The sequence below is a fragment of the Rhopalosiphum maidis genome, chromosome 4 (assembly GCF_003676215.2).
Source record: "Rhopalosiphum maidis isolate BTI-1 chromosome 4, ASM367621v3, whole genome shotgun sequence".
Lineage (NCBI taxonomy): Eukaryota > Metazoa > Arthropoda > Insecta > Hemiptera > Aphididae > Rhopalosiphum > Rhopalosiphum maidis.
This window is the reverse complement of record NC_040880.1, coordinates 50,301,427-50,321,646: the sequence shown is the minus strand read 5'-3', so window position 1 is coordinate 50,321,646 and position 20,220 is coordinate 50,301,427. Positions and strand designations below refer to the sequence as shown.

Below are 20,220 nucleotides of genomic sequence, written 5' to 3'. Positions count from 1 at the left end.
CGCCCCTCCTTCTTCAAGCAGTGTAATGTGCCTACTAAGATTTATATATATATATATAGGTACCTATTATTGTCCTATTGTATATATAAGTAAGTTGTAGTCATGGCTGCACTATATATATAGTGGTTATAATGGCCGCGGTTGCCACCAAATCGGGTGACAAAACTAATATATTTAATGACGACAGTAGTTGGTTGGAGTGGGCGAAATGTACATAGGTCGAACGTATAGGAGTATAAACGAAAAAAACTTGCACGGCCAGACAGCATTGGTAGCGACGGCGACACCGTTAATGTAGTCGGTAGTAGTATAAAATATAATATATTACCTATGTGTGTTGTACGCGCCAAAACTCGAAACTCGAAACTTTTCCACTTCTGCAGCTCGTAAATGTCTGCAGTCATCGTTGGACTTTGCGAGCATAAATCATCGTCCTCTATAGAGATGTATGTATATATATATATATATATATATATATTAAATACCACACGCACGTGTGATCTACTGCCACCACCGCCGTTGCTGTTTTGATTCATAAAAGAGATTTCTTACGTCTTGTATTATATTTGCATCGATAAACTTTCAACGGAAAATGTTGAAAATCAGAAAACTTGTTAGAAAAATAAATAGAGATATACATGTATTTAACAATACTATAATATACCTATCTTGATAAATGTGTTTCTATAAAGTCTAAACGACTGTGGTATTAAATAATGATACACGATTTTAGACAAGATTTCTTAGAAAATTTCGATCCGTTAAAAATTAACGTAAATGTAAATTTGTTTGATAATGTATACCTAACACACTAACACATACATGTAGCGTGCGTGTAATTTTTAACCATTTTTAGTAAACAGTATATATTATTCAGTAATAATTTGTCTTATAAATATTAAATTCAGATAATAAAACGTTTGATACAAATCGTAAAGAAGATACTTTTTATGTTATTATATAACTTGGCTACTATTGTATAATTTAACTAAATAAAATAATTCCGAATAATTATTTTACGTTCTAAAATACATATTATTTACGTGGTTAAGCATTCAACTTTATTAAATTGACTTTACCATAGTTATTTTATTTAATTCAGTATAACGAAGTAGCACATCTTAGTTGTGTTTATTACTACAGACAGATCCGTATCAATACTAACGCTTTCAAATCACTCACAAGTTACACCAATTAATTATCAGATAACTACCAACTCTAGTCATTAATTTAATTACATATTTCTGAAATTTTCTGTTAGTCGTTTTTAAAACCATTGATATCAAATACACTAATAATTAAACAAAACAAAAAAAACAAAAACAAAGAAAAATACAATCAAAATAAAGAAAGTAAATTCTTATTAAAATGCAACGAGTAATATTATAAATGTAGTTTTAACACAAAGATTACAGGTAACGCCGTCATAATAAACTTTTAATGTTTTAAAAACCATATAATTATAATTGCTCAAAAATATTAAATTTATTTAATATTTTCAAAAACTGACTTCGCTACAACTATAAAATAATAAAAATAAATAACAGTTCAAAGTTGAAACTTTGCAGTTTTATTATTAAAATATAAATAAAAAATTATCAAAACAGAGTTTGTCGAAAAGGATGCGTATTTTAATATTTTATCCCGTTTTGCAATTTTCTCAAAAAATAACTAATTTATAAAATATCATCAGTGTTCAATTTATCATATATAAAGAGGAACTGTATGGAACTTTTGGATCATTTTCTTTACCTGAAAACCAATATATTTTTCGCTTCATTCAGAATCTAATATAAATTTCCTTCGTTCGTTCAAAATCTGATAGGGGTATAAACAAATTTTATGTATAGGTATATTATATAACCAAAAAGTGGACGAGAATGTGATAGTGAAATAGGTAGATTACTGTCATATTCATATTTCGTAAAAATATGGGTTAATGTCAAATAACAACAATCTTTATTCAAACGTGGAAAATATCATAAACATAAATTATATTGTGAAATGTGATCGTTATTACGAATAAGCTCATAGAAGGTAATCACTAATCATTAACGTATATTTAGGTAATACACTAATACATATGTTCAGTGTATTTGATCGATATTTTAGGTTTTACTAAAATGTCAACAATTATGATTTATATCGCAGTACCTTCAATATATTATATTATTTTAATAATACTGAATCTTTTTTTGGAAAGATTAGTAAAATATAAGACCGTTAAAAGCGTTCGACAACTTCTGACCTTAATAAATAATATAATCTATTTTTTTCATTAGATAGGTACCCAACAGAACATATAATCACTTATCACATTTTATTGTATTGATTAGTTATGTTTACCTTTTATGTTTTTTTATACATTCTACAGCTATTGTATAAAATATTTTCAAATCTCTATTATTTAAAATTTACGTTCTGTATTATATATTAATGTGTATATGTAAACTTATTACATAACTATATAGTATTCATAATAAGTACATGATATTCTATCTATATATCGCGGCCCAATAAATATTTTCTAAAGTATTTTACGAAATCTAATTAATTAGTAGTTAGTAGTGACTGGTTCAAACATATATTTACTGAATTTAATTTGAATTAAAAATTATTTAGTTCACAAAACTTATTGATATAAACTTAGATAAAATATACAATAGTTGCAAACATTAAAATCGGTTAACTATTTTTCACACATCTGATAACCTAATACTCGAGTTTCGGCAATTCAATAAAATTAAAATATACTGTACATTTCTAGGGTCACAAAACGATACCTTTTTGACCCTATTTTTTTTAAGGTATACAAACATGATCCTTTGTGAGCCCCAGCATAACGGTCTATAATAATAAGCATACACAATAGTTATAATTACTTAAATAATTATCACTATTTAAAAAAAAAAAAGTTTTTCTAATTATACAATATTGTGGAACAAATGAATTATAATATGTCTCGTGATGTATAGTTAAGTAAAATAATTACTCGTACAGATCGTTGGATAAATATAGAGAGTTTAGTTTTATATCTGTGACTGAAAGTGCTACAGTAATACTATATACAGCTGGTATATTTTTAATTCTATCGTTCAACCAGTCATATATGTTTAAAAATTAGTACTTAAATAAGTAAATTTAAAAATATGATTGACGATTTCCCAATTGAATATATTTTGTTTCACAAAGTAAATAAGTCGTATTAACCAATCGAATAGCGTTTAATCAAATCCCATTCAAAATAATATTATAAAACTTTATGTTTCAATAAATAACTACGAAATATAGTATTGAAAGCATGCTTGTAAGATACACTTGTGTTCTTTAATCAACTATGCTCAGTATTAGAATATTACAATTGATAAAATGAAAATTAAAACAATAGTTTCAATTATTTGTAGTTCATTCTACATTTTTAAGTACTTTTCATTTTTCATTTTCATTTGCATATTTTTAACTTATTTAAATAAACTTAATTACTGAATTTGTTAATTTTTAGGATTTTAATTACATATAAATGAATTTCCTATTTATAAACATTAGATTGTCATGCCAAACTTTTTTGTAATACATTCGAAAATCATTAAGTTATACATTTTGGCCAATATTAAATTTTATAATCAATATTTTATTCCCCACGAAATGTTATAAAAAAAAATAATTTATGAAATTAAAAAATATAATATTTATGTCTGTGTTTTTGTTATATCGACGGTTAATGACTAGATTTTGTCTGAAAATGTTTTATAGATATTTTAATAACATCTTTAATGAAAATGATATTCAAAAGAAAAAATTAATATGTATACCTTGACACTGCCTACAAGTTGTATTTTTGACACTTTATTATTATTGTTGTAAAATATATGGTAATTCTAAGATTATAATAAAAAATTTTAAATATGTTTTTACATAGTAAAACATCAAAATATTACAACTTTATATTACATTTTAAAATAACATAAAACTTAAATAAAATAACGCTTATTGAACCTAATATATTAATAATACTATATATATGATATACTGTAGTCTTACCCTAAGCCTTTAACTTGATTGCACAGCTAAATATCACGAATTCCTGGAAAACTTAATAAGGTATGTATATTGTATTTTACTCCCCAAATTTTGATTAAAATTTTTTAATGAATCTTAATTGTATGAGTTCCCATTATCTATTATATTGTATACCTACTTTGTTTATTGCGCAATTAATTATATACATAATAACTGTTTTTCTGTTTTGAAAGATTAAAAAAAATTAACGACCTATGTACGAGTGAGTATAAGTATAGGTTGTACCAATGGGTACAACATATATAATGTATATATAAACTCAGTTATATGCATTTATTTCAATAAATATGTTTATGGTAGTATGTCGTACGAATGATTTTAATAGCTTTTAATTTTTTTCTTTAATTTTGTCTTGTTTATTTTATAATCTGTGATCATTATAATATGCTGCAAAGTCTCTCATTATTTGGTATAGAATATGTAATCTTCTATATTTAACCACATAATCACAGATTACATTATCTTATCACAATCTTTTATTTATTTTATGCCCTCTATTTAAAATTTAAATCAACATTCTATTATGCATTCAAGTTAAACTTATACAATTAACATTATACATATCTTTTTTTTACTTACCTAAAGACATTGAGTAATTCATATTTTTTTAATTAATATATATAAATGAATATTAAAATAATTGCTAAATTAAAAAAAAATTTACCCATGGTTACAGTTTTTTCTTTTTTTAACAATGCGATATCCGGGATAAATAAAATAAAAAAATAAGTAACAACAAGTATTCATTTTAAATACATTTAAAATGTTTTACTTTGCTACCTTATTTCGGTACTTATTTATTTAAAACAAATCCCTGATAAGTCATAAAAATTTCAAAAATATTTTTTTTTTTTTAATTTTAATTTTATTTAGTTTGTTTAATAGGAATTTGTATTTTCGTCTTTCTTAAATCTTAAAACGTGTTTTATTATAGCTATGGTTTAAAAATGTCTTGAACATTAAATTAAGTGGCAGATTACGCTGGAGATTATAATTAGTAAAAATAATGTCTAACGAAAACTAAACATTAACTTATGAATGTCTACATAAAACCCATTGTTTGTCTGTCAGCTGGAATGGATGTGTCGTGTGTGCCAAAAAATTCGTCGACTAACCGTAAACAGCTGAAGACAGAATATTTTTTTATGTCTGGGTGTCATTGGTTGTCTACTGCAGTATATCTTTGTTTGAAAAACTCATGTGACCAAATATTTCTATTTTAGACCATTATAAATGATTATTCTAAACAGAGTTTTAAAATGCTATTATAAACTATAATAATGTCTTTATGGATCATATGAAATTATAAATATATATATATATATAAATTATATTTTAAAATAAAAATAATGTGAATTATAACCTTATAAGTGATAGTGTATTATTTTAATATATATTTATAGGTTTACAATAATGAATATGACGTATATTTTATTTCCAGTGGCAAATTTTTTTTCCGCCATTTGGAGTCTAAATGTTGAAAAAATTGGAAATTTATACAAAAATAATAACTTTTCTCAATCGATTTATGTAATTTAGTATATATTTAATTCGACAAAATATAAATTGAAACGTTTTGTTACTTTTTACGTTTATGTTTTATGATACATTATTATTTTCTTTTTACACTATAATGGTACTTGCGAAACAAATAATTTTAGAAATATATAGGATAAATTTAAAATACCTATATCTATTCCAAGAACTTATTCACAGAAATCCACGTTACGTCAGTATTAGCTTATAATGTGATATTATGTCATATTTTTGGTAAAAATTAGTTTAACTTATCAAATTAAAAAAAATATGAATTTTGAATATGATTTAACAAAATTATAATCATTAAAAATAGATGCTATTTCACTAGTTTCTTTTAATTAGAGGCGTTTATAGGTGGCTACATAATTATTTTATTGATTTATTATTAAATTAAAATTTACCAGATCTCTATTGGCTTACCAATGGCCGCAGAGGCGGGGAACACAGTTATTTTTAATTTATTGACAAGTTTTTTTTTTAATATTACATTTTTAATTTTTTTTTTTTTTATTAATTTTAAGATCATTGAATGTTTTAGTGAACTTATTTTGTCAAATATTAAATTATTAATCCATTTTATAATTATATTAACTATTTTAACTAATAATTTACGTATCTATAGTTTAATTTAAAGAACACGATAAGAAAAATAGTTATGGCGTATTGAATTTCTAATCTAAAATATTTTACTCAGATATTTAATTGAAATTAACAAGTTTTACATTTTTTTTTGGTAATTTCAAAATTTCATATTTTGTTAGTACAGCGAGTTTAAAAAAAAGGTTATTTGGGGCTGTTATGAAAATGTAAATTAATCGCATCTCGGTTGAATATGCTGTTATATCAAAATACAGAGCAATTTCTCTTTATATTTAAATTAACATCGGTTGGTGGAGTATATTGTTGTGAAACGAAAATAAATTATCATAACCGTATATATTTCTACGATAACAATTTTCTGCAATAGAGGTTTCATTTTAAGCATTAATGTACCGTGGTATTCGCATCCGTTGAAATGGACTTTGCCTATTATTTCGATTTATAATACAAAAATGTGTAAAATTTTATAGTCAATCGATAAATTATAAAGGTGGATCAATTTCAACTTTTACAACTAAAAAAAAAAAAATTGAAATACAATCTATGCGTGCTAGAATTCACAAATGATGTTGTTATATACTTATGTGTAGAGCTTCTAGAAGTTTATACACTATGAATAATCGAAATATATACGATTGAGCTTGAAATCACTAAAATATGCATTACAACTTCTTGTTTTTTTGTTTTAAACAATATTTTTAGTTTTAATATTAATTAGGCAATAGAAAGGAAAAAATACAAGATTATTAAATGTTGCATTTACAATAAGAATATTGCAGTAAACATTAAAGAATTTAAACAGATTTAGAACTATATGGGTTATCTAACCGGAAAAAATAATGGCCAATAACCGTCTTTAATAATTTGTTTTTATTCAAGAAATACGTTTATATATTTGAACATACATTAAGTATATCAATTTTATATATTATTGTTACTATACAATCTAAAAAAATCTCAGTTATTATACTGTCAAATACAATTTAAAATTTTAAAATGTGCAAATTATATAATATTATATGCAAAAACCTCAAAATGCATTGTTAAAGTATATTATTAAACTCATTAAAATGTGATTCAAAGTTGTTAGTTATCAATTTTTCGGACACCAAGTACAAATATGCAAATGCATGAAGTTCCGGGCCCAACTAATGCGTATACACATTATATATACATTATATACATAATACATGTACATGTAAATATAATAAATATATTTATTGTCGTAATCTATATATACTTACAACGTAAACTATATATTCAGTACTGACTGTATTGGTAGGTTGAAGCCTGTGCTTTGTAGGTACTTACCTATTATGTTTACTGTATTTACTTACGTCGGCGAAATATGACGCTCGTTAGTCGCGTGCTGTATCCCGCAACAACACCTCGTGCCATAATAACTCGACAATGTTACGATGATAATAATAATTACTATTATTATTGCTATTAAAATCCCGAATGTTTGTATATCAAACAAACTGGAAACCCGCGATAAGCCTCATTTCCGGGCGTACACGGAATAGTAAACATTTAGTAAGTATAATATATAAACATACACACGCATACGCACTATACGACCGTAATGGTACAATTATTATTATATTATTAATCGGCCGCCACCCCCATTGTCGCCTATACATTATATTTAATACGTGCTTTGTACGGTCACAATTAACGCGTGACGTGTCAGACAAATACAAAACGTTTAGTGCACGGTACACGGGGCTCTTATAAGACTGACGTTATATATTGTAATAGGTACCTATATACATCATGTCGGTACACTTAAAATACCATGAAATCCGGTCCGGCCATAGGGTCATACACAGTACGCGTTAAAACTTAATACGTCTCATGAATGCGCGCGCGCGCGTGTGTGTGTGATGAATCTGCAAACGTATTGTGGTTCCGTACACCACATCTACACCTTTCCAAGTGCGACCGTGGTATAAACGTATTAACTGTAACCGTGGTTTAATGAAAGCCGTGACCACCACCACAAGCGTACGATATTATTTTGCACGCACACGTATTTCTCATCCAGCCGTGACTTCTTGTTAAATTCAATTTTTTAGATTTTTTTCCGTAGTAGTAGTACAATAAAATGTAAATAAAAATCATCATTACGACCCTTAGTTTTCATCTACCAATGTAAATAAATTCAGTGAGGTTCTCATCAAATTTGTTGAGGGTAAACTCAGCACGGTTTTAATAATTTCAATTGAAAACTTTAGGATGTTCAAAAAAAGATTTCCATTTACCATTATATATTATTTATATGACGTAATTTATAAAAATAGATTTGGTCTTTTCAGTTCAACGTCAACACCATAAAATTTGGTATGCACTTTTATGATTATTATTGGTATAACCAGTTAAATATAATATATTATGTTATCGTCGACTCTATTTGACGAAAAATAATAAACATATTTCACTAGCGGAAAATAATTTCTGTTTTCTGTACTTTAAAAATATATTTTATTTGGTTTTCAATAAGGAATTAAATCACTCACTACACAAACAACAACTATTTTTTCTCAAATTCATTGAGAGTATACACGGTATACACATGATTTTTTCTAAAAAATCTTGAGAATAAATGGAGTACCCTATAGGAACACCACTGTATATAATATTATACTGATTGATTCACCAAGCATGCTCAGCTACACTTTTGCTTTTAATAATCCGTTTATTATAATTTTAATATTTTATAGTTTCATACGCTAGACTGCTGAAGCGATATTATGATGAGTGTTTGATATTTAAACATTTTTTAATCGGATATTTATAAATTCAGTATACTGAAAACCGAGAATTATATTTTATTATAAATGTATAAGTACAGATACAGGTACGTTTTTATAATACGAAATGTGATATTTTTCTTTGAATAATGGCTAATGGCTAAGAGCATAACACTCACAAAAACCTCTGTACGAATGTAACTTAGAGGAACGGTTATATACATTATTATATTATAATATAGGTACAAGTATATGCGTGTAGTGCAGTTTTTGTGTGTTCTATAAAAACATGTGTGCAAAAAACGAACTTACTGAGACTGCTTGATAAATAGATGAAAATATTGGACGCGATAAATCGGTTTATACGAGGGAAAAAAGTTTAATTTTAATCTCGGTGACGTCGTTAATCCCAAAAAACTATCACGTATACAATCCTTGACGCACGTTTATGTTTGAAATTACGATCGTTTTGGCTCGTGTTTAGGCTCGTTTTGTACAACACAATGTCATATATTATGCGCAATGTGATGTCATATAGTATAGTATAATAAAAAACATTTTTAATGTAATAAATGACGTTATGAGTGCAAACGTTTTGGACGAAATAATTTTTATTAGTGTCCGAAATTCAGTGGCGTAAAAATTCGAGTACGTAACGATCAAACGAATAAAATATTACCTACGCGTAATAGTATGTGAGTGCGTTATTATTAATTTTTTTTTTGTTGTTACGCTAAATTATAGTATAATAATACTTATGTAATATTGTGTTTTACTACGAACGCGCGTATAGCATGTGATTTAACGCGCGTGAGTAGCTTCCTCCAACACCACCACCTCCACCACCTCCATAGCCCCGCATTGGTATGTATCGCCGGGTGGTGGTACAGAGGATGTGGCGCGTTTCCCCAGAGCATATTGGGCGGTGGTCCGTGTAATTGTTTCCTAATAATAGCGCCCGCGTTTCGGTTTTAATGTCCGAACGAGCGCATGTAGAATGTGACCGCAGCGAGTATTAATTTCCACGTGATTAACGACCTTTGCGTGGCGGTCCGCCGCTGACCACCCCGCCCGGTTTTCCTCGTTGCCAGCTCCGGTAGCCATTCCAAAATGAATAGCCATATCTCATCCGCGCCGATCGCGCAAAAGCTTTGCCGTCGACAGGTCAGACAGACGCGCGCGTGTTCCGGTCGGACGAACCGAGCGCACACGCACGCTTACACTGACACACACGCGTAAACTAACACGCTCAAAGGAGATTGTAGTTTCTGCGGTGCTCAAGCGTGGTGTGGCGAGGGAGCAAAAAACAAAATTTTTTTTCTTATGGTTCATTAGGTTCGTATCAGCAAGGAATAACCCCTCCCCCTCCTTTCTGATCCAATCATGTCGTTATACACGTTGGGCGCATGTTATTAATACAATAATATTATCGTAAGTATATAATACCAGCCATGTTCACACTCCCAACACTTTTCGAGATTCGAAAAGACGTGCCCCGGAAGAGCCAAAATATTAAAATATTTTACCATCGTATTATAACGTTATATATAGAACATATTAATGTTGTAATATATTGTAACATAAAAACTATAAACTATTAGGATGAGGAACATTCTGAACCAAGTTGTTTATCGTCGGATTATACTAATGAAATGGGCGATAAATCCTTTCGAAAGCAAATTCTTCTACGGCTTAAATAATTTAATGATTTTATTGGAAAATTATTAAAAAAAAAAAATTGAAAATTTTAAAAATACTCTAAATTGTATTGTATGCTTTAATTTTTTTCCAAATTAACTTGTCCTTATTAATTATTATTTTATACATAAACATAAAACATTAATATCAATTTTATAATGTTGTATTTATATTTAATTCAATAATAATATATACATTTTTACAATGTTTATACTATAATTATTGATTTTTTGATGTTTTATATACCTACATTAATATCAAAAATTGTTAATATTATTATCATGTAGAATTTGTTTGATACCTATTTAAATTTGAATTTATGTGCTCTTAAATTTTAAAGCAATAACCTTCATATATTTAATAAGAAGACATGTAATTTATCAATATATGTATACTGTAATAGGTATAACCAATAACAATAATAATAATAATAATAAAAACAATAGGTAAACACCTAAATCACACTAGACGATATATTATACATCACTCAACATCCATACTCCTAACACTATACATGACACTGTTATTCAATTATATGATAGTGCAGAGGTGCAGTTGATATATCAAAGAGTTCACAAGTATATCCTTCAAAAAACTTCAAGCTGATCTGGGTTCGGGAGAGTTGAATTATCGAATCCGGGATAATAAAACTTAACAATTATGAATATTTTAGAAATTTTACAACCACCAATTACAACTATTTGTTATAAAAACCTAATAATGGCTAATTTAAAAATTCTAAATAAAATATTAATTATCGAGACTTATTGAAAACAAAAAATTTGTCGTTGCCTTTTTTTATCTGATTGTTTATATGTATATTTTTTGAACACCGTACTAAAGTTTACATCGGTTGATTAAAATAAAATAAAAACAATTAATTCAATATTTTATTAGTACATAGATAATATTATAATATATAGTATAATACGTAATGATGGTAATAATATTTATAATGATTTTAGCGGGGACCACACTAAGACCATTTGTGAAAACTGAAGGTTTGAACTCTATCTTGCTATAAACAGTTGTATATTTATAAATAAATAAATAAGTAATAACACATATAATTTTATTCACATATTAAAATATCAAAACATAATATAAATTTATTAAAATGTACACACATCTATTTATAATAGTAATTAATACTTATATAATATTATATTATGGTGTATATATTTATTTATATATTAATATGTATTAAAACATTGCAATTACTGTAAACTAAACTTTAAACAAATATGAACATTAAAAAAAAAGCTAAAATACGTATGGAGAGGGAGGATCTCTTCGGCACTCCCTTGAAGAAGTTCTTAGTTTTTAAATGCATCGTTAGTATACTGTTTAAAAAATTTTACCAGGTAATTTATGAAAAAACTGCCGCTGATAATGAATTCTGGTTGCTCAATTTTCTACACCTATGATACTTAGATAGTATACAACTTTATAAATGAAGTGCGGTAAAAATCGATCCGTATAGACCGAACTACCGAAGAATATACTTGTATATATAATGTGTGTGTGTGTGCGCGCGCGCTCGTCCCTCGAGTATTTACTAATTTAAAGTGGTCGCCGCGGTGTAATGGAGGGTTTACGTTTCAAGAACTTGTACAGCTTTAAAACGTCGAGTAGGACAATAAATATAGAAACTATAATTAATACACGTAACGTCGTAATAGGCCGATGTATCAATATAATATACTATTATACTGTTATAATTACTATTTACTATTGTATACCAACTGGCTACTATCGGGAAAACCTCAAAATAGAAAACATCGTAATAAAAAACTGACGAGTACATATTTAAGATTCAAAGTATATTCATTAATATGTGAGTTTCGTTGTTAATTTTTAGTTATTTTAATATACTACTTTTGTTCCCGATTTGATTTAGAGAATAATAAAAATAATAATAATAATAAAACATCAATACGCAGCGTAACGCAAATTTAAACTTAATCTTTGGAAGAAACTTGGCGCAAAAACTTATTTTACACCATTGTAATTATTTTCAAAGCTTTGATTAATATAATAATATCGTGTTGGAAGTATATTCCTATTGTTTTGTCTCCACTGTAAACTAACCCGTTTTTCCCACATACTTATAATTCATAAAATTATAGCTCGCAGATAATACACTTATCTCTAATCTCTATATAAATATATATTTGCAGCAACGACTTCTTCTTTTCCAGAAATATGTCAGATATATATGCGCCCGATATACGTGTACGGCGTTTTAATATATTTAAATATCGGTTATTGTTAATTAATTAATTCCGCTTGGTATTTATGTAGAGAACCAACTTTCAACATAAAGTTTTGTATAAACGGAATGCAAATCACGACGCTTTTCTGCAAACTCAAATTATTCAAAAACCGTCGCATTTTTAGCTCAGTTGTGGATAATTCTGTTAGAACAAAGTTAATCATCCGTGCGAACACCAGAACGCACTCAAAGATAATTTATTTTTCAATTAAGTACAATATCCATTCAATCGTTTTTAATTTTTTTTCTTGATTATTTTAAGAATCTCATTATACACAACTGCTTTTTTAAAATTATAACTTACTTTCACCGTTTTAAATCAACTCACACCACTTGGCTTATGTTAATTGTATGCATATACTATACAGGGTGATTTACCATTTTACCAAATAAGCTCGCCCTCATTTTTCTTTTAATAATTTTAAATTATAATGCCATTTAAGTAGTATACTGTGGTGTTACAATCATCTATTTTTAATGAAAACCAAACCTTTTTAATCTATATTGTGAAGTAGATGATTTTTTGAATAAATTAATATGTATCAGGAATTCAATTTGAACGAGTAGTTTCTGAATTACTAAAATGTATATACTAGGATAATGGTCATTAAAAATAGTATTACAGAATATAAAATAGATGCAATATTAGATTATTATATTGGTTATTACTCGGACAATATTCACAAATTATAAAATATTGATAAATTTATATTAATATTATGTATAAAATAAATCGTTCTTATCATCAGAGTCATATTTTCCAAACATAATATCATAAAAGATGAACGTATTATGAAGTTTATTACTCAAAATTAAAACTATAATATTTTTATTCACGAGATTTAGACACAACAATATTTTTAAAAAAATGTTTAAACATCGTATGAACATTAAAGATAAAACACAAATTTTCGTAAGGCGTTGTATTGGCACTTTATTGGCGTATCGCGTATGAACAAATTTATCGTACGGAGATCACTCATACGGCGTAAAAAATAGACCCTTGATTAAAAATGTATAGAAAAAAATGTAATTCATAAAAAAAATAAAAAAGTATCGCCAAATTAAATTTTTTAAATTGTACAAAAAAACTTAGTATTTAAAACTGTTGGCCTTTAAGTATAGGTATTTAAGAATTCTAAAAATTAGTATTTAAATGAATTACTTCTCAAAAGTAAAAATGAAAATGAGCATGCTTATGTTAACTTTGTGTATATAATATAATAAATATATCTTAACTTTGGCATAATAACAGTTGTCTACTATTTATAAGTATGCAGTATTTAAAATTTTGATCAAAGAATTGTTGAATATTATCATTCCATTGAATCTCATATTTCCACGTTCTTAGTATTATTGTAAGAAAAATATTTTTTTTCAAAGGAAACACTTAATTTTTAAACTTATTTTCATAATTTAAGATATGTCAATGTCACGGGTTAAATAAGATAAGTTTAAAATGTATCTATAGGCGTACAGTTTTGTTATATTCTATGTTTTAGTTAACTACATTTTTAACTTTTAAAAAAGTTTGCTTTTAATTTTTAAATTTATAATGTATTTCACTTGTGTTCATATTATATATTTAATGAAATATAGTTAATTTAATAACGAGAAAAACTTTATGGGAAAAAAGTATAATTTGTTCTTGGAAACTTCAATTATCGATAAACCACTCGTTATTGTTTTCATTAATACTTGTGAGTTGTGACGTTGTTGTTTCTTTAAATTTCAAGTTAATTGTTTCAAATTTGTTCACACTTTTTTTTCCAAGTACTGCAAGAATACTTCGGAAAGGTGTTTTGTGTTTATTGAAAATGTATAGTGAAAGTTATTAACACTACGTGACATTATCATTGTGTTATCGTTGTTCAACTATGTCAGATAATTTAAAAAGTTATTATATATTATATAGAATATTTTTTTTTAGTTTTTTTAAGTTAACATTGAAATGTTGAAATCGAAACTATTTTTTAATCATTATAGTTATATCTAATTTTGTATTTTGCTAATCTAAATACAACTCTTTTAAATTATAAGTTTTAAACTACATACTAGTACCTATTAAATTGTAGAAACAATTTTATTTCAAATAAATGATAAACTATATTTACGTATTTCATTTATAAGTTCTTAGTAAGGGTATACACTCTAAATAAATAGTTTAAAAATATATTTATACACTGTACACTATACTGATAAAATATTAAAGTATTATACAGTTTAATATAAATATAATTTAATATTTTATCAGTATATTGTACATCGTACACACGATATTATTTCAGATGGGGTACTTTTAACAAAGACTGGCCACAAAAAATAAAAATTTATAAAGGTCTTATCAATATTAGGCCGTTTGAAATGTCACATTAAGCAAGAGGTAAACCGCCTCAACTACCTATTATACTGCATAGTAGTGCATACTTTATTTTGAATAGAATTATGTAGAACCAAATAATTTTATATTTTCATTTAAATTAGTGGTATTTTTGTAAATCTAAAAACATAGTTAAAATTGATTACGATTAAATCAAATACTGAGTATAATGCTTAAAACCACATATTATCATTAATGTTAATGACAACAATTTTTTTTTTTAAATTATTTATTTACAGTCCCGTACATTTGAACATTTATTTTATATTTTCTTATGAAAATACTCAAATAGAAATAAATCAATACAAAAAACATACTCACTCATTTTATGCACTATGATAAGTTTTCATATCTTAAATGTAATATTATAATGTTTACTTTAATCGGAATGTTTTAATATTTATGTCTAAAAAATAAGTAAAATATTTGTATTTTATCACAGAAAAAATCAAGATAAATCCGTTAAAAAAAGAGATGCATGTGTATTACCCAACGTAAAAATAAGTTTATCGTATATTTAAATATCGAAGAATATGGACAAGATGTATTTTTATTTTTAACAGTAATATATTATTATCGTATCGGTTGTTATAGCTGAGTTAATATATTAAAGTTGGTAATTCACGACAGTGTTGCTTTTTTAATCTAGCAGTATACAAAATGTTGGAATATTGTATTCGCTCATAGTTTGCCTATATGCCTTAAAATCTATAGACAAAAAAATAAATGAGTAAGTTTTTTGGGCCGTAAATAATTTTTATTGACAGAATAAAACAAAATAAAACAATATCCTTGTTATAATTGAACAGCTAACAGAAAATTGATCATTTTCTCACGAAGCTATTTTTAATTTTCGGAGCGGTTGACATAATCAACACGTCAATTTTTTACTTCGCTTGAGTTACACTAACCCTCAATATCTGTTGAATCAATGTTTTATCTACAGAAAGAGAATGTGATGAATTGCCGAATCCGGAACACGGCGTTGTGCAAATGACCGGAAGACTATTTAGTGACAAAGCTACTTACAGCTGCGAGATTGGATATCAATTGATTGGCAGAGACCACAGAACTTGCCACGCCACCGGCTCGTGGTCTGGTGTAGCGCCTTTCTGCAAACAAAGTGGTTAGTACCTACCTATATTTTATTTCATTATTCAATTATGTACTCGGATCTTCAATTAACCATAAATGAGTAATTTTATTTTGTCGCTTTTTTATTTGTTAAAATATAACCACCTTAATAATATTCATTTCTAATGACCAACTGGAATAGAATAAATAAACTCGTTAAAATCTCAATGTTGATATTTACTCTTACATAAATAAAATATGATGCATGAGGTGTTTGAGTTTCAGCCAGCAGTATAATTAATTTAACATATTAACTAAGAACCGTGTACGTCACTCAAATGACATTTATTATGAAATATGTACCGTTGTGTATCAAATGTGTATATTTGTTGTGTTATTCGGTGTATTTATTAATTAGGCAGAAGGAAATAATAAATGAAATACATTACAAATTTAAATAACTAAGACCAATTTAATTCAATATTTTTATATAAATCAATATTCATCATTTGAATACTTTTTACTAAATTAATTTTATAAATCATTATATAGGTGATTATTTTATTAAATAACACTCATCATTTTACAAACATAATTTTTTTTTAATGTTTTATTTTGATTAAAAATTATGTAGACAAATATTTTCAAAAATATTAATAGATTTTAAATAATGAGTGTTGTTCAATAAAAGAATCACTCATTATAGGTAATTAATATTTTTGATAATATTATTAGTCAAGCACTGTGTATTTGATATTTACATATCTCTGTACACACAAAAAATTTAAATGTAGGAATGTAGGATATAAATTATTTCTATTGTTAAAGGAATTTTAATATACATTTAATTTCGCATATTTTTATTCATTTAAAGTTTTCTGATTATTTGGGAAATACTTAATGAAAATATTATTAATAATTTTACATAATATGAACCTTACAAAAAATGTTAAATTTTATAATTGTATTTTTTAAAGCATGTTTAAGTAGATAATTTTAAGTTATATAATACTCGAGAGCACTGGTTATTAATATTTTATTTATAATATTAAACATCATATTATAATAGACGGAACATTTTTGTTCACTCTTGAAAAAAGTTCCTTGTCTCTTTATATTATTTTTCTATTTTTAACGAAACTAGTCAAGTAATTCAAGTATCTTAACAAAAATATATTCTATGTAACTATACATTAACATAATAAAAATTAGAGTCTAGTTGTTAAAAATACTTTTGAAGATATATAACAGTAGAGAAAACAGATAAATCGATAAAACTGTTTACGTGAATTAAATTACTTGTGTTGTTTGTATTTTACAGTGTTTTGCAAATCTCCTCGTGTAATCGAAAATGCAGGTAACAATGCTTTTCCGGATCAGCAAACATTCGACGTTGGATCTGAAGTTGAGTACCGATGTAAAGATGGATTTACGATGAGAGGTTTTGCCAGAGCTAAGTGTTTGGCAATGGACATATCAGCTTCGTGGTTTGGACCAGATATAACATGTGAACGTAAGTCTTAAACATTTATTATAACTTTATTATAACTCTTTCGTGAATTTTGGCTATATTTTCATTTACATTGTTAAGTACGAATCTAATACCATATAGTTTTATGAATATTTTAAAAGATTATCAAAAAAAGACTAGTTGTCACGTAATTTATTACAATTTTTCGAATTATTTTAATTTTGAAATATTCATAGTTCATACATAACTTCTGAATAAATTTAAACCAAAATTATCCTTTTCAAGTTATTTACACCAATATCTTAAAACTTATTTTCCATAAAGCATTATAAAATAAATAAGCCTTCTTCAGTTGGGCTATGGATCTAAAAATTAAGTTTTTATAATTCTAGCAATAAATTTATTTGATATTATAGATATATATATAGATTATAAATATTTTTTTAATGAACGTTAAAAAAAATATTGTTATTCACTTTTATATTATTTTTATGTATACCTACTATATGAAAATTTAAATTAAATGTCGAGGTCCATTTATCTAATAGCTTTTAAAAATATTTATTTGAAGAAAAATGTTGGTAGTATTTAGTTACAAAAATTATTTGTAAATACATTTATCATCTATAAAGTGCTTAATTTAATATAATACAAAACGCCTAAAAAAATGTATTTTCTCCAGTTGTTAAAATATACATTTTTAGTATTTTAAATTACTAAAAGTATGCATTGAAACAGCTTCAATATTACAATTATTAAATAACAATAAATTAGTTTAAATATTTTTTCTTCATTATACCAAATACATTTTTTAGACAGGAAATTACGAACATTTTACCAGTCCCCCTTCTTTATTTTTTAATTTATGGTTAAACCATTTGTGTATTGCACAAATTCACACTAATGTTTGACCAAAAAAAATTAAAAAAGGGGGGCTGGTGAAATGTTTGTCAGAAAATTCACATTTTGACATTTTATTTTATACTTACAGTATATTATTATTATATTATAATATCGATGTCGCCGTATCTCAATACACGACTCCGCTCACTTAAACTTTAAATATTTATAAATGTATATATTACTCTTATTACTTATTATACTTTCAGCGAGGACTTGTGGTACTCCTGGTGTAATTCCTAACGGTTGGCATCAAGGCGACTGTTCAGACTTTGGTTGCCGCGTGTTCTACAAGTGTTCGGACGGTTACGAACTAATTGGAAAATCGGAACGTCTCTGTCATTCTGACGGATATTGGGTACCAAAAGATTTACCTTCGTGTGTGCGTAAGTACTTCAATGCCGAGTTCGCGTGGTCGTTCTCTGCCGACCTGTGACGATTTCCGACGATAAACCATTATGGTTTTTTTTTATCTTCTTAAAGTCTAATACGCCTATAAAACGATGTACTCGTACTCTTGTCTTGATATTTGGTAACATTATTCGGCTATTCGTAAATCGTATTATATTATTATAAAAATTAAAACGTTTAACCTGTTGTTTTTATTTAGTAAAATATCTAAATTCACAGCAGTATAACAATAATTAGTTTTTTCTCACCTATTCTAATATTATAGGTACCTAACACTGACTATTTTGTTTGTCACCAAATGATAAACTTTTATAATAATGAGTTCGAAGTGGGAGACGGTTTGAGTTTGATGAATTATTACATATAAGTAATCAATATATTCTCTAAATCCGATGCAGCAACTCTAACTAAACGTATAATATACAATTTAATTTAAACGTAGCTAATAATAAAAATGTTATAGTACCGTTTATAGACCAATCTGCGTATGTTAGCATAATATTGAAACTAGCATAGTCTATAATATACATTATTCAGATACCTGTCACAATAATAACAGTTACGGATCATGGAATATAACGTATAGGTATATATATATTTATTGACCGCTAAATTTTTGACCATATACCTGCCTACCGAAGTGTTTCGCAAACATAACTTATGGGTGAATTTACGTTCAGTTACTGTTTGGCGTTGTTTTCGCGTGTGTTGTGGTTTCAGCGGTTGACTGCGGTCCTCCCGAAAGCCCGTACAACGGAAACGCGGTATTCACGTCTACGTCCTACAATTCGGTAGTATCATACGAATGTAAATACGGGTACATACTATCCGGTGAGCCGACTAGGCGGTGCGGTGCAGATGGCAAGTGGTCAGGCACAACGCCAATATGTCAAGGTAAATGCAAAAATGAGAATTTAAAGGCGGGCCCAGAAAAGAACTGCACAGTAAATGATTTAGTTTGGGAATTTAAATTTACGTTTCCACAAATGAATCTTTATCGTCAAATATTTTATACCGTAACATAATATATAGATATCAA

The 20,220-nt window shown here is 26.8% G+C and overlaps 2 protein-coding genes across 7 annotated transcripts in view; one reads left to right on the top strand and one right to left on the bottom strand.

The window, feature by feature from the left end:
* The window catches only part of LOC113556112 (cilia- and flagella-associated protein 45-like), a 53,130-nt gene extending 45,487 nt beyond the window's left edge, over positions 1-7,643 (bottom strand). The window contains exon 1 of the mRNA XM_026960871.1: positions 7,557-7,643. Coding sequence (XP_026816672.1) covers positions 7,557-7,617 — 61 coding nt within the window. The 5' untranslated portion in view covers positions 7,618-7,643. The remainder of the gene's footprint in view (positions 1-7,556) is intronic.
* The window catches only part of LOC113556111 (sushi, von Willebrand factor type A, EGF and pentraxin domain-containing protein 1), a 58,658-nt gene that overhangs the window by 28,426 nt on the left and 10,012 nt on the right, over positions 1-20,220 (top strand). For 3 of the 6 annotated variants that reach the window (XM_026960866.1, XM_026960867.1, XM_026960864.1), the window contains exons 4-7: positions 16,272-16,451; positions 17,721-17,912; positions 18,980-19,156; positions 19,893-20,075. In XM_026960866.1, coding sequence (XP_026816667.1) covers positions 16,272-16,451; positions 17,721-17,912; positions 18,980-19,156; positions 19,893-20,075 — 732 coding nt within the window. The remainder of the gene's footprint in view (positions 1-16,271; positions 16,452-17,720; positions 17,913-18,979; positions 19,157-19,892; positions 20,076-20,220) is intronic. The other 3 variants (XM_026960870.1, XM_026960869.1, XM_026960865.1) reach the window with 2 other exon arrangements.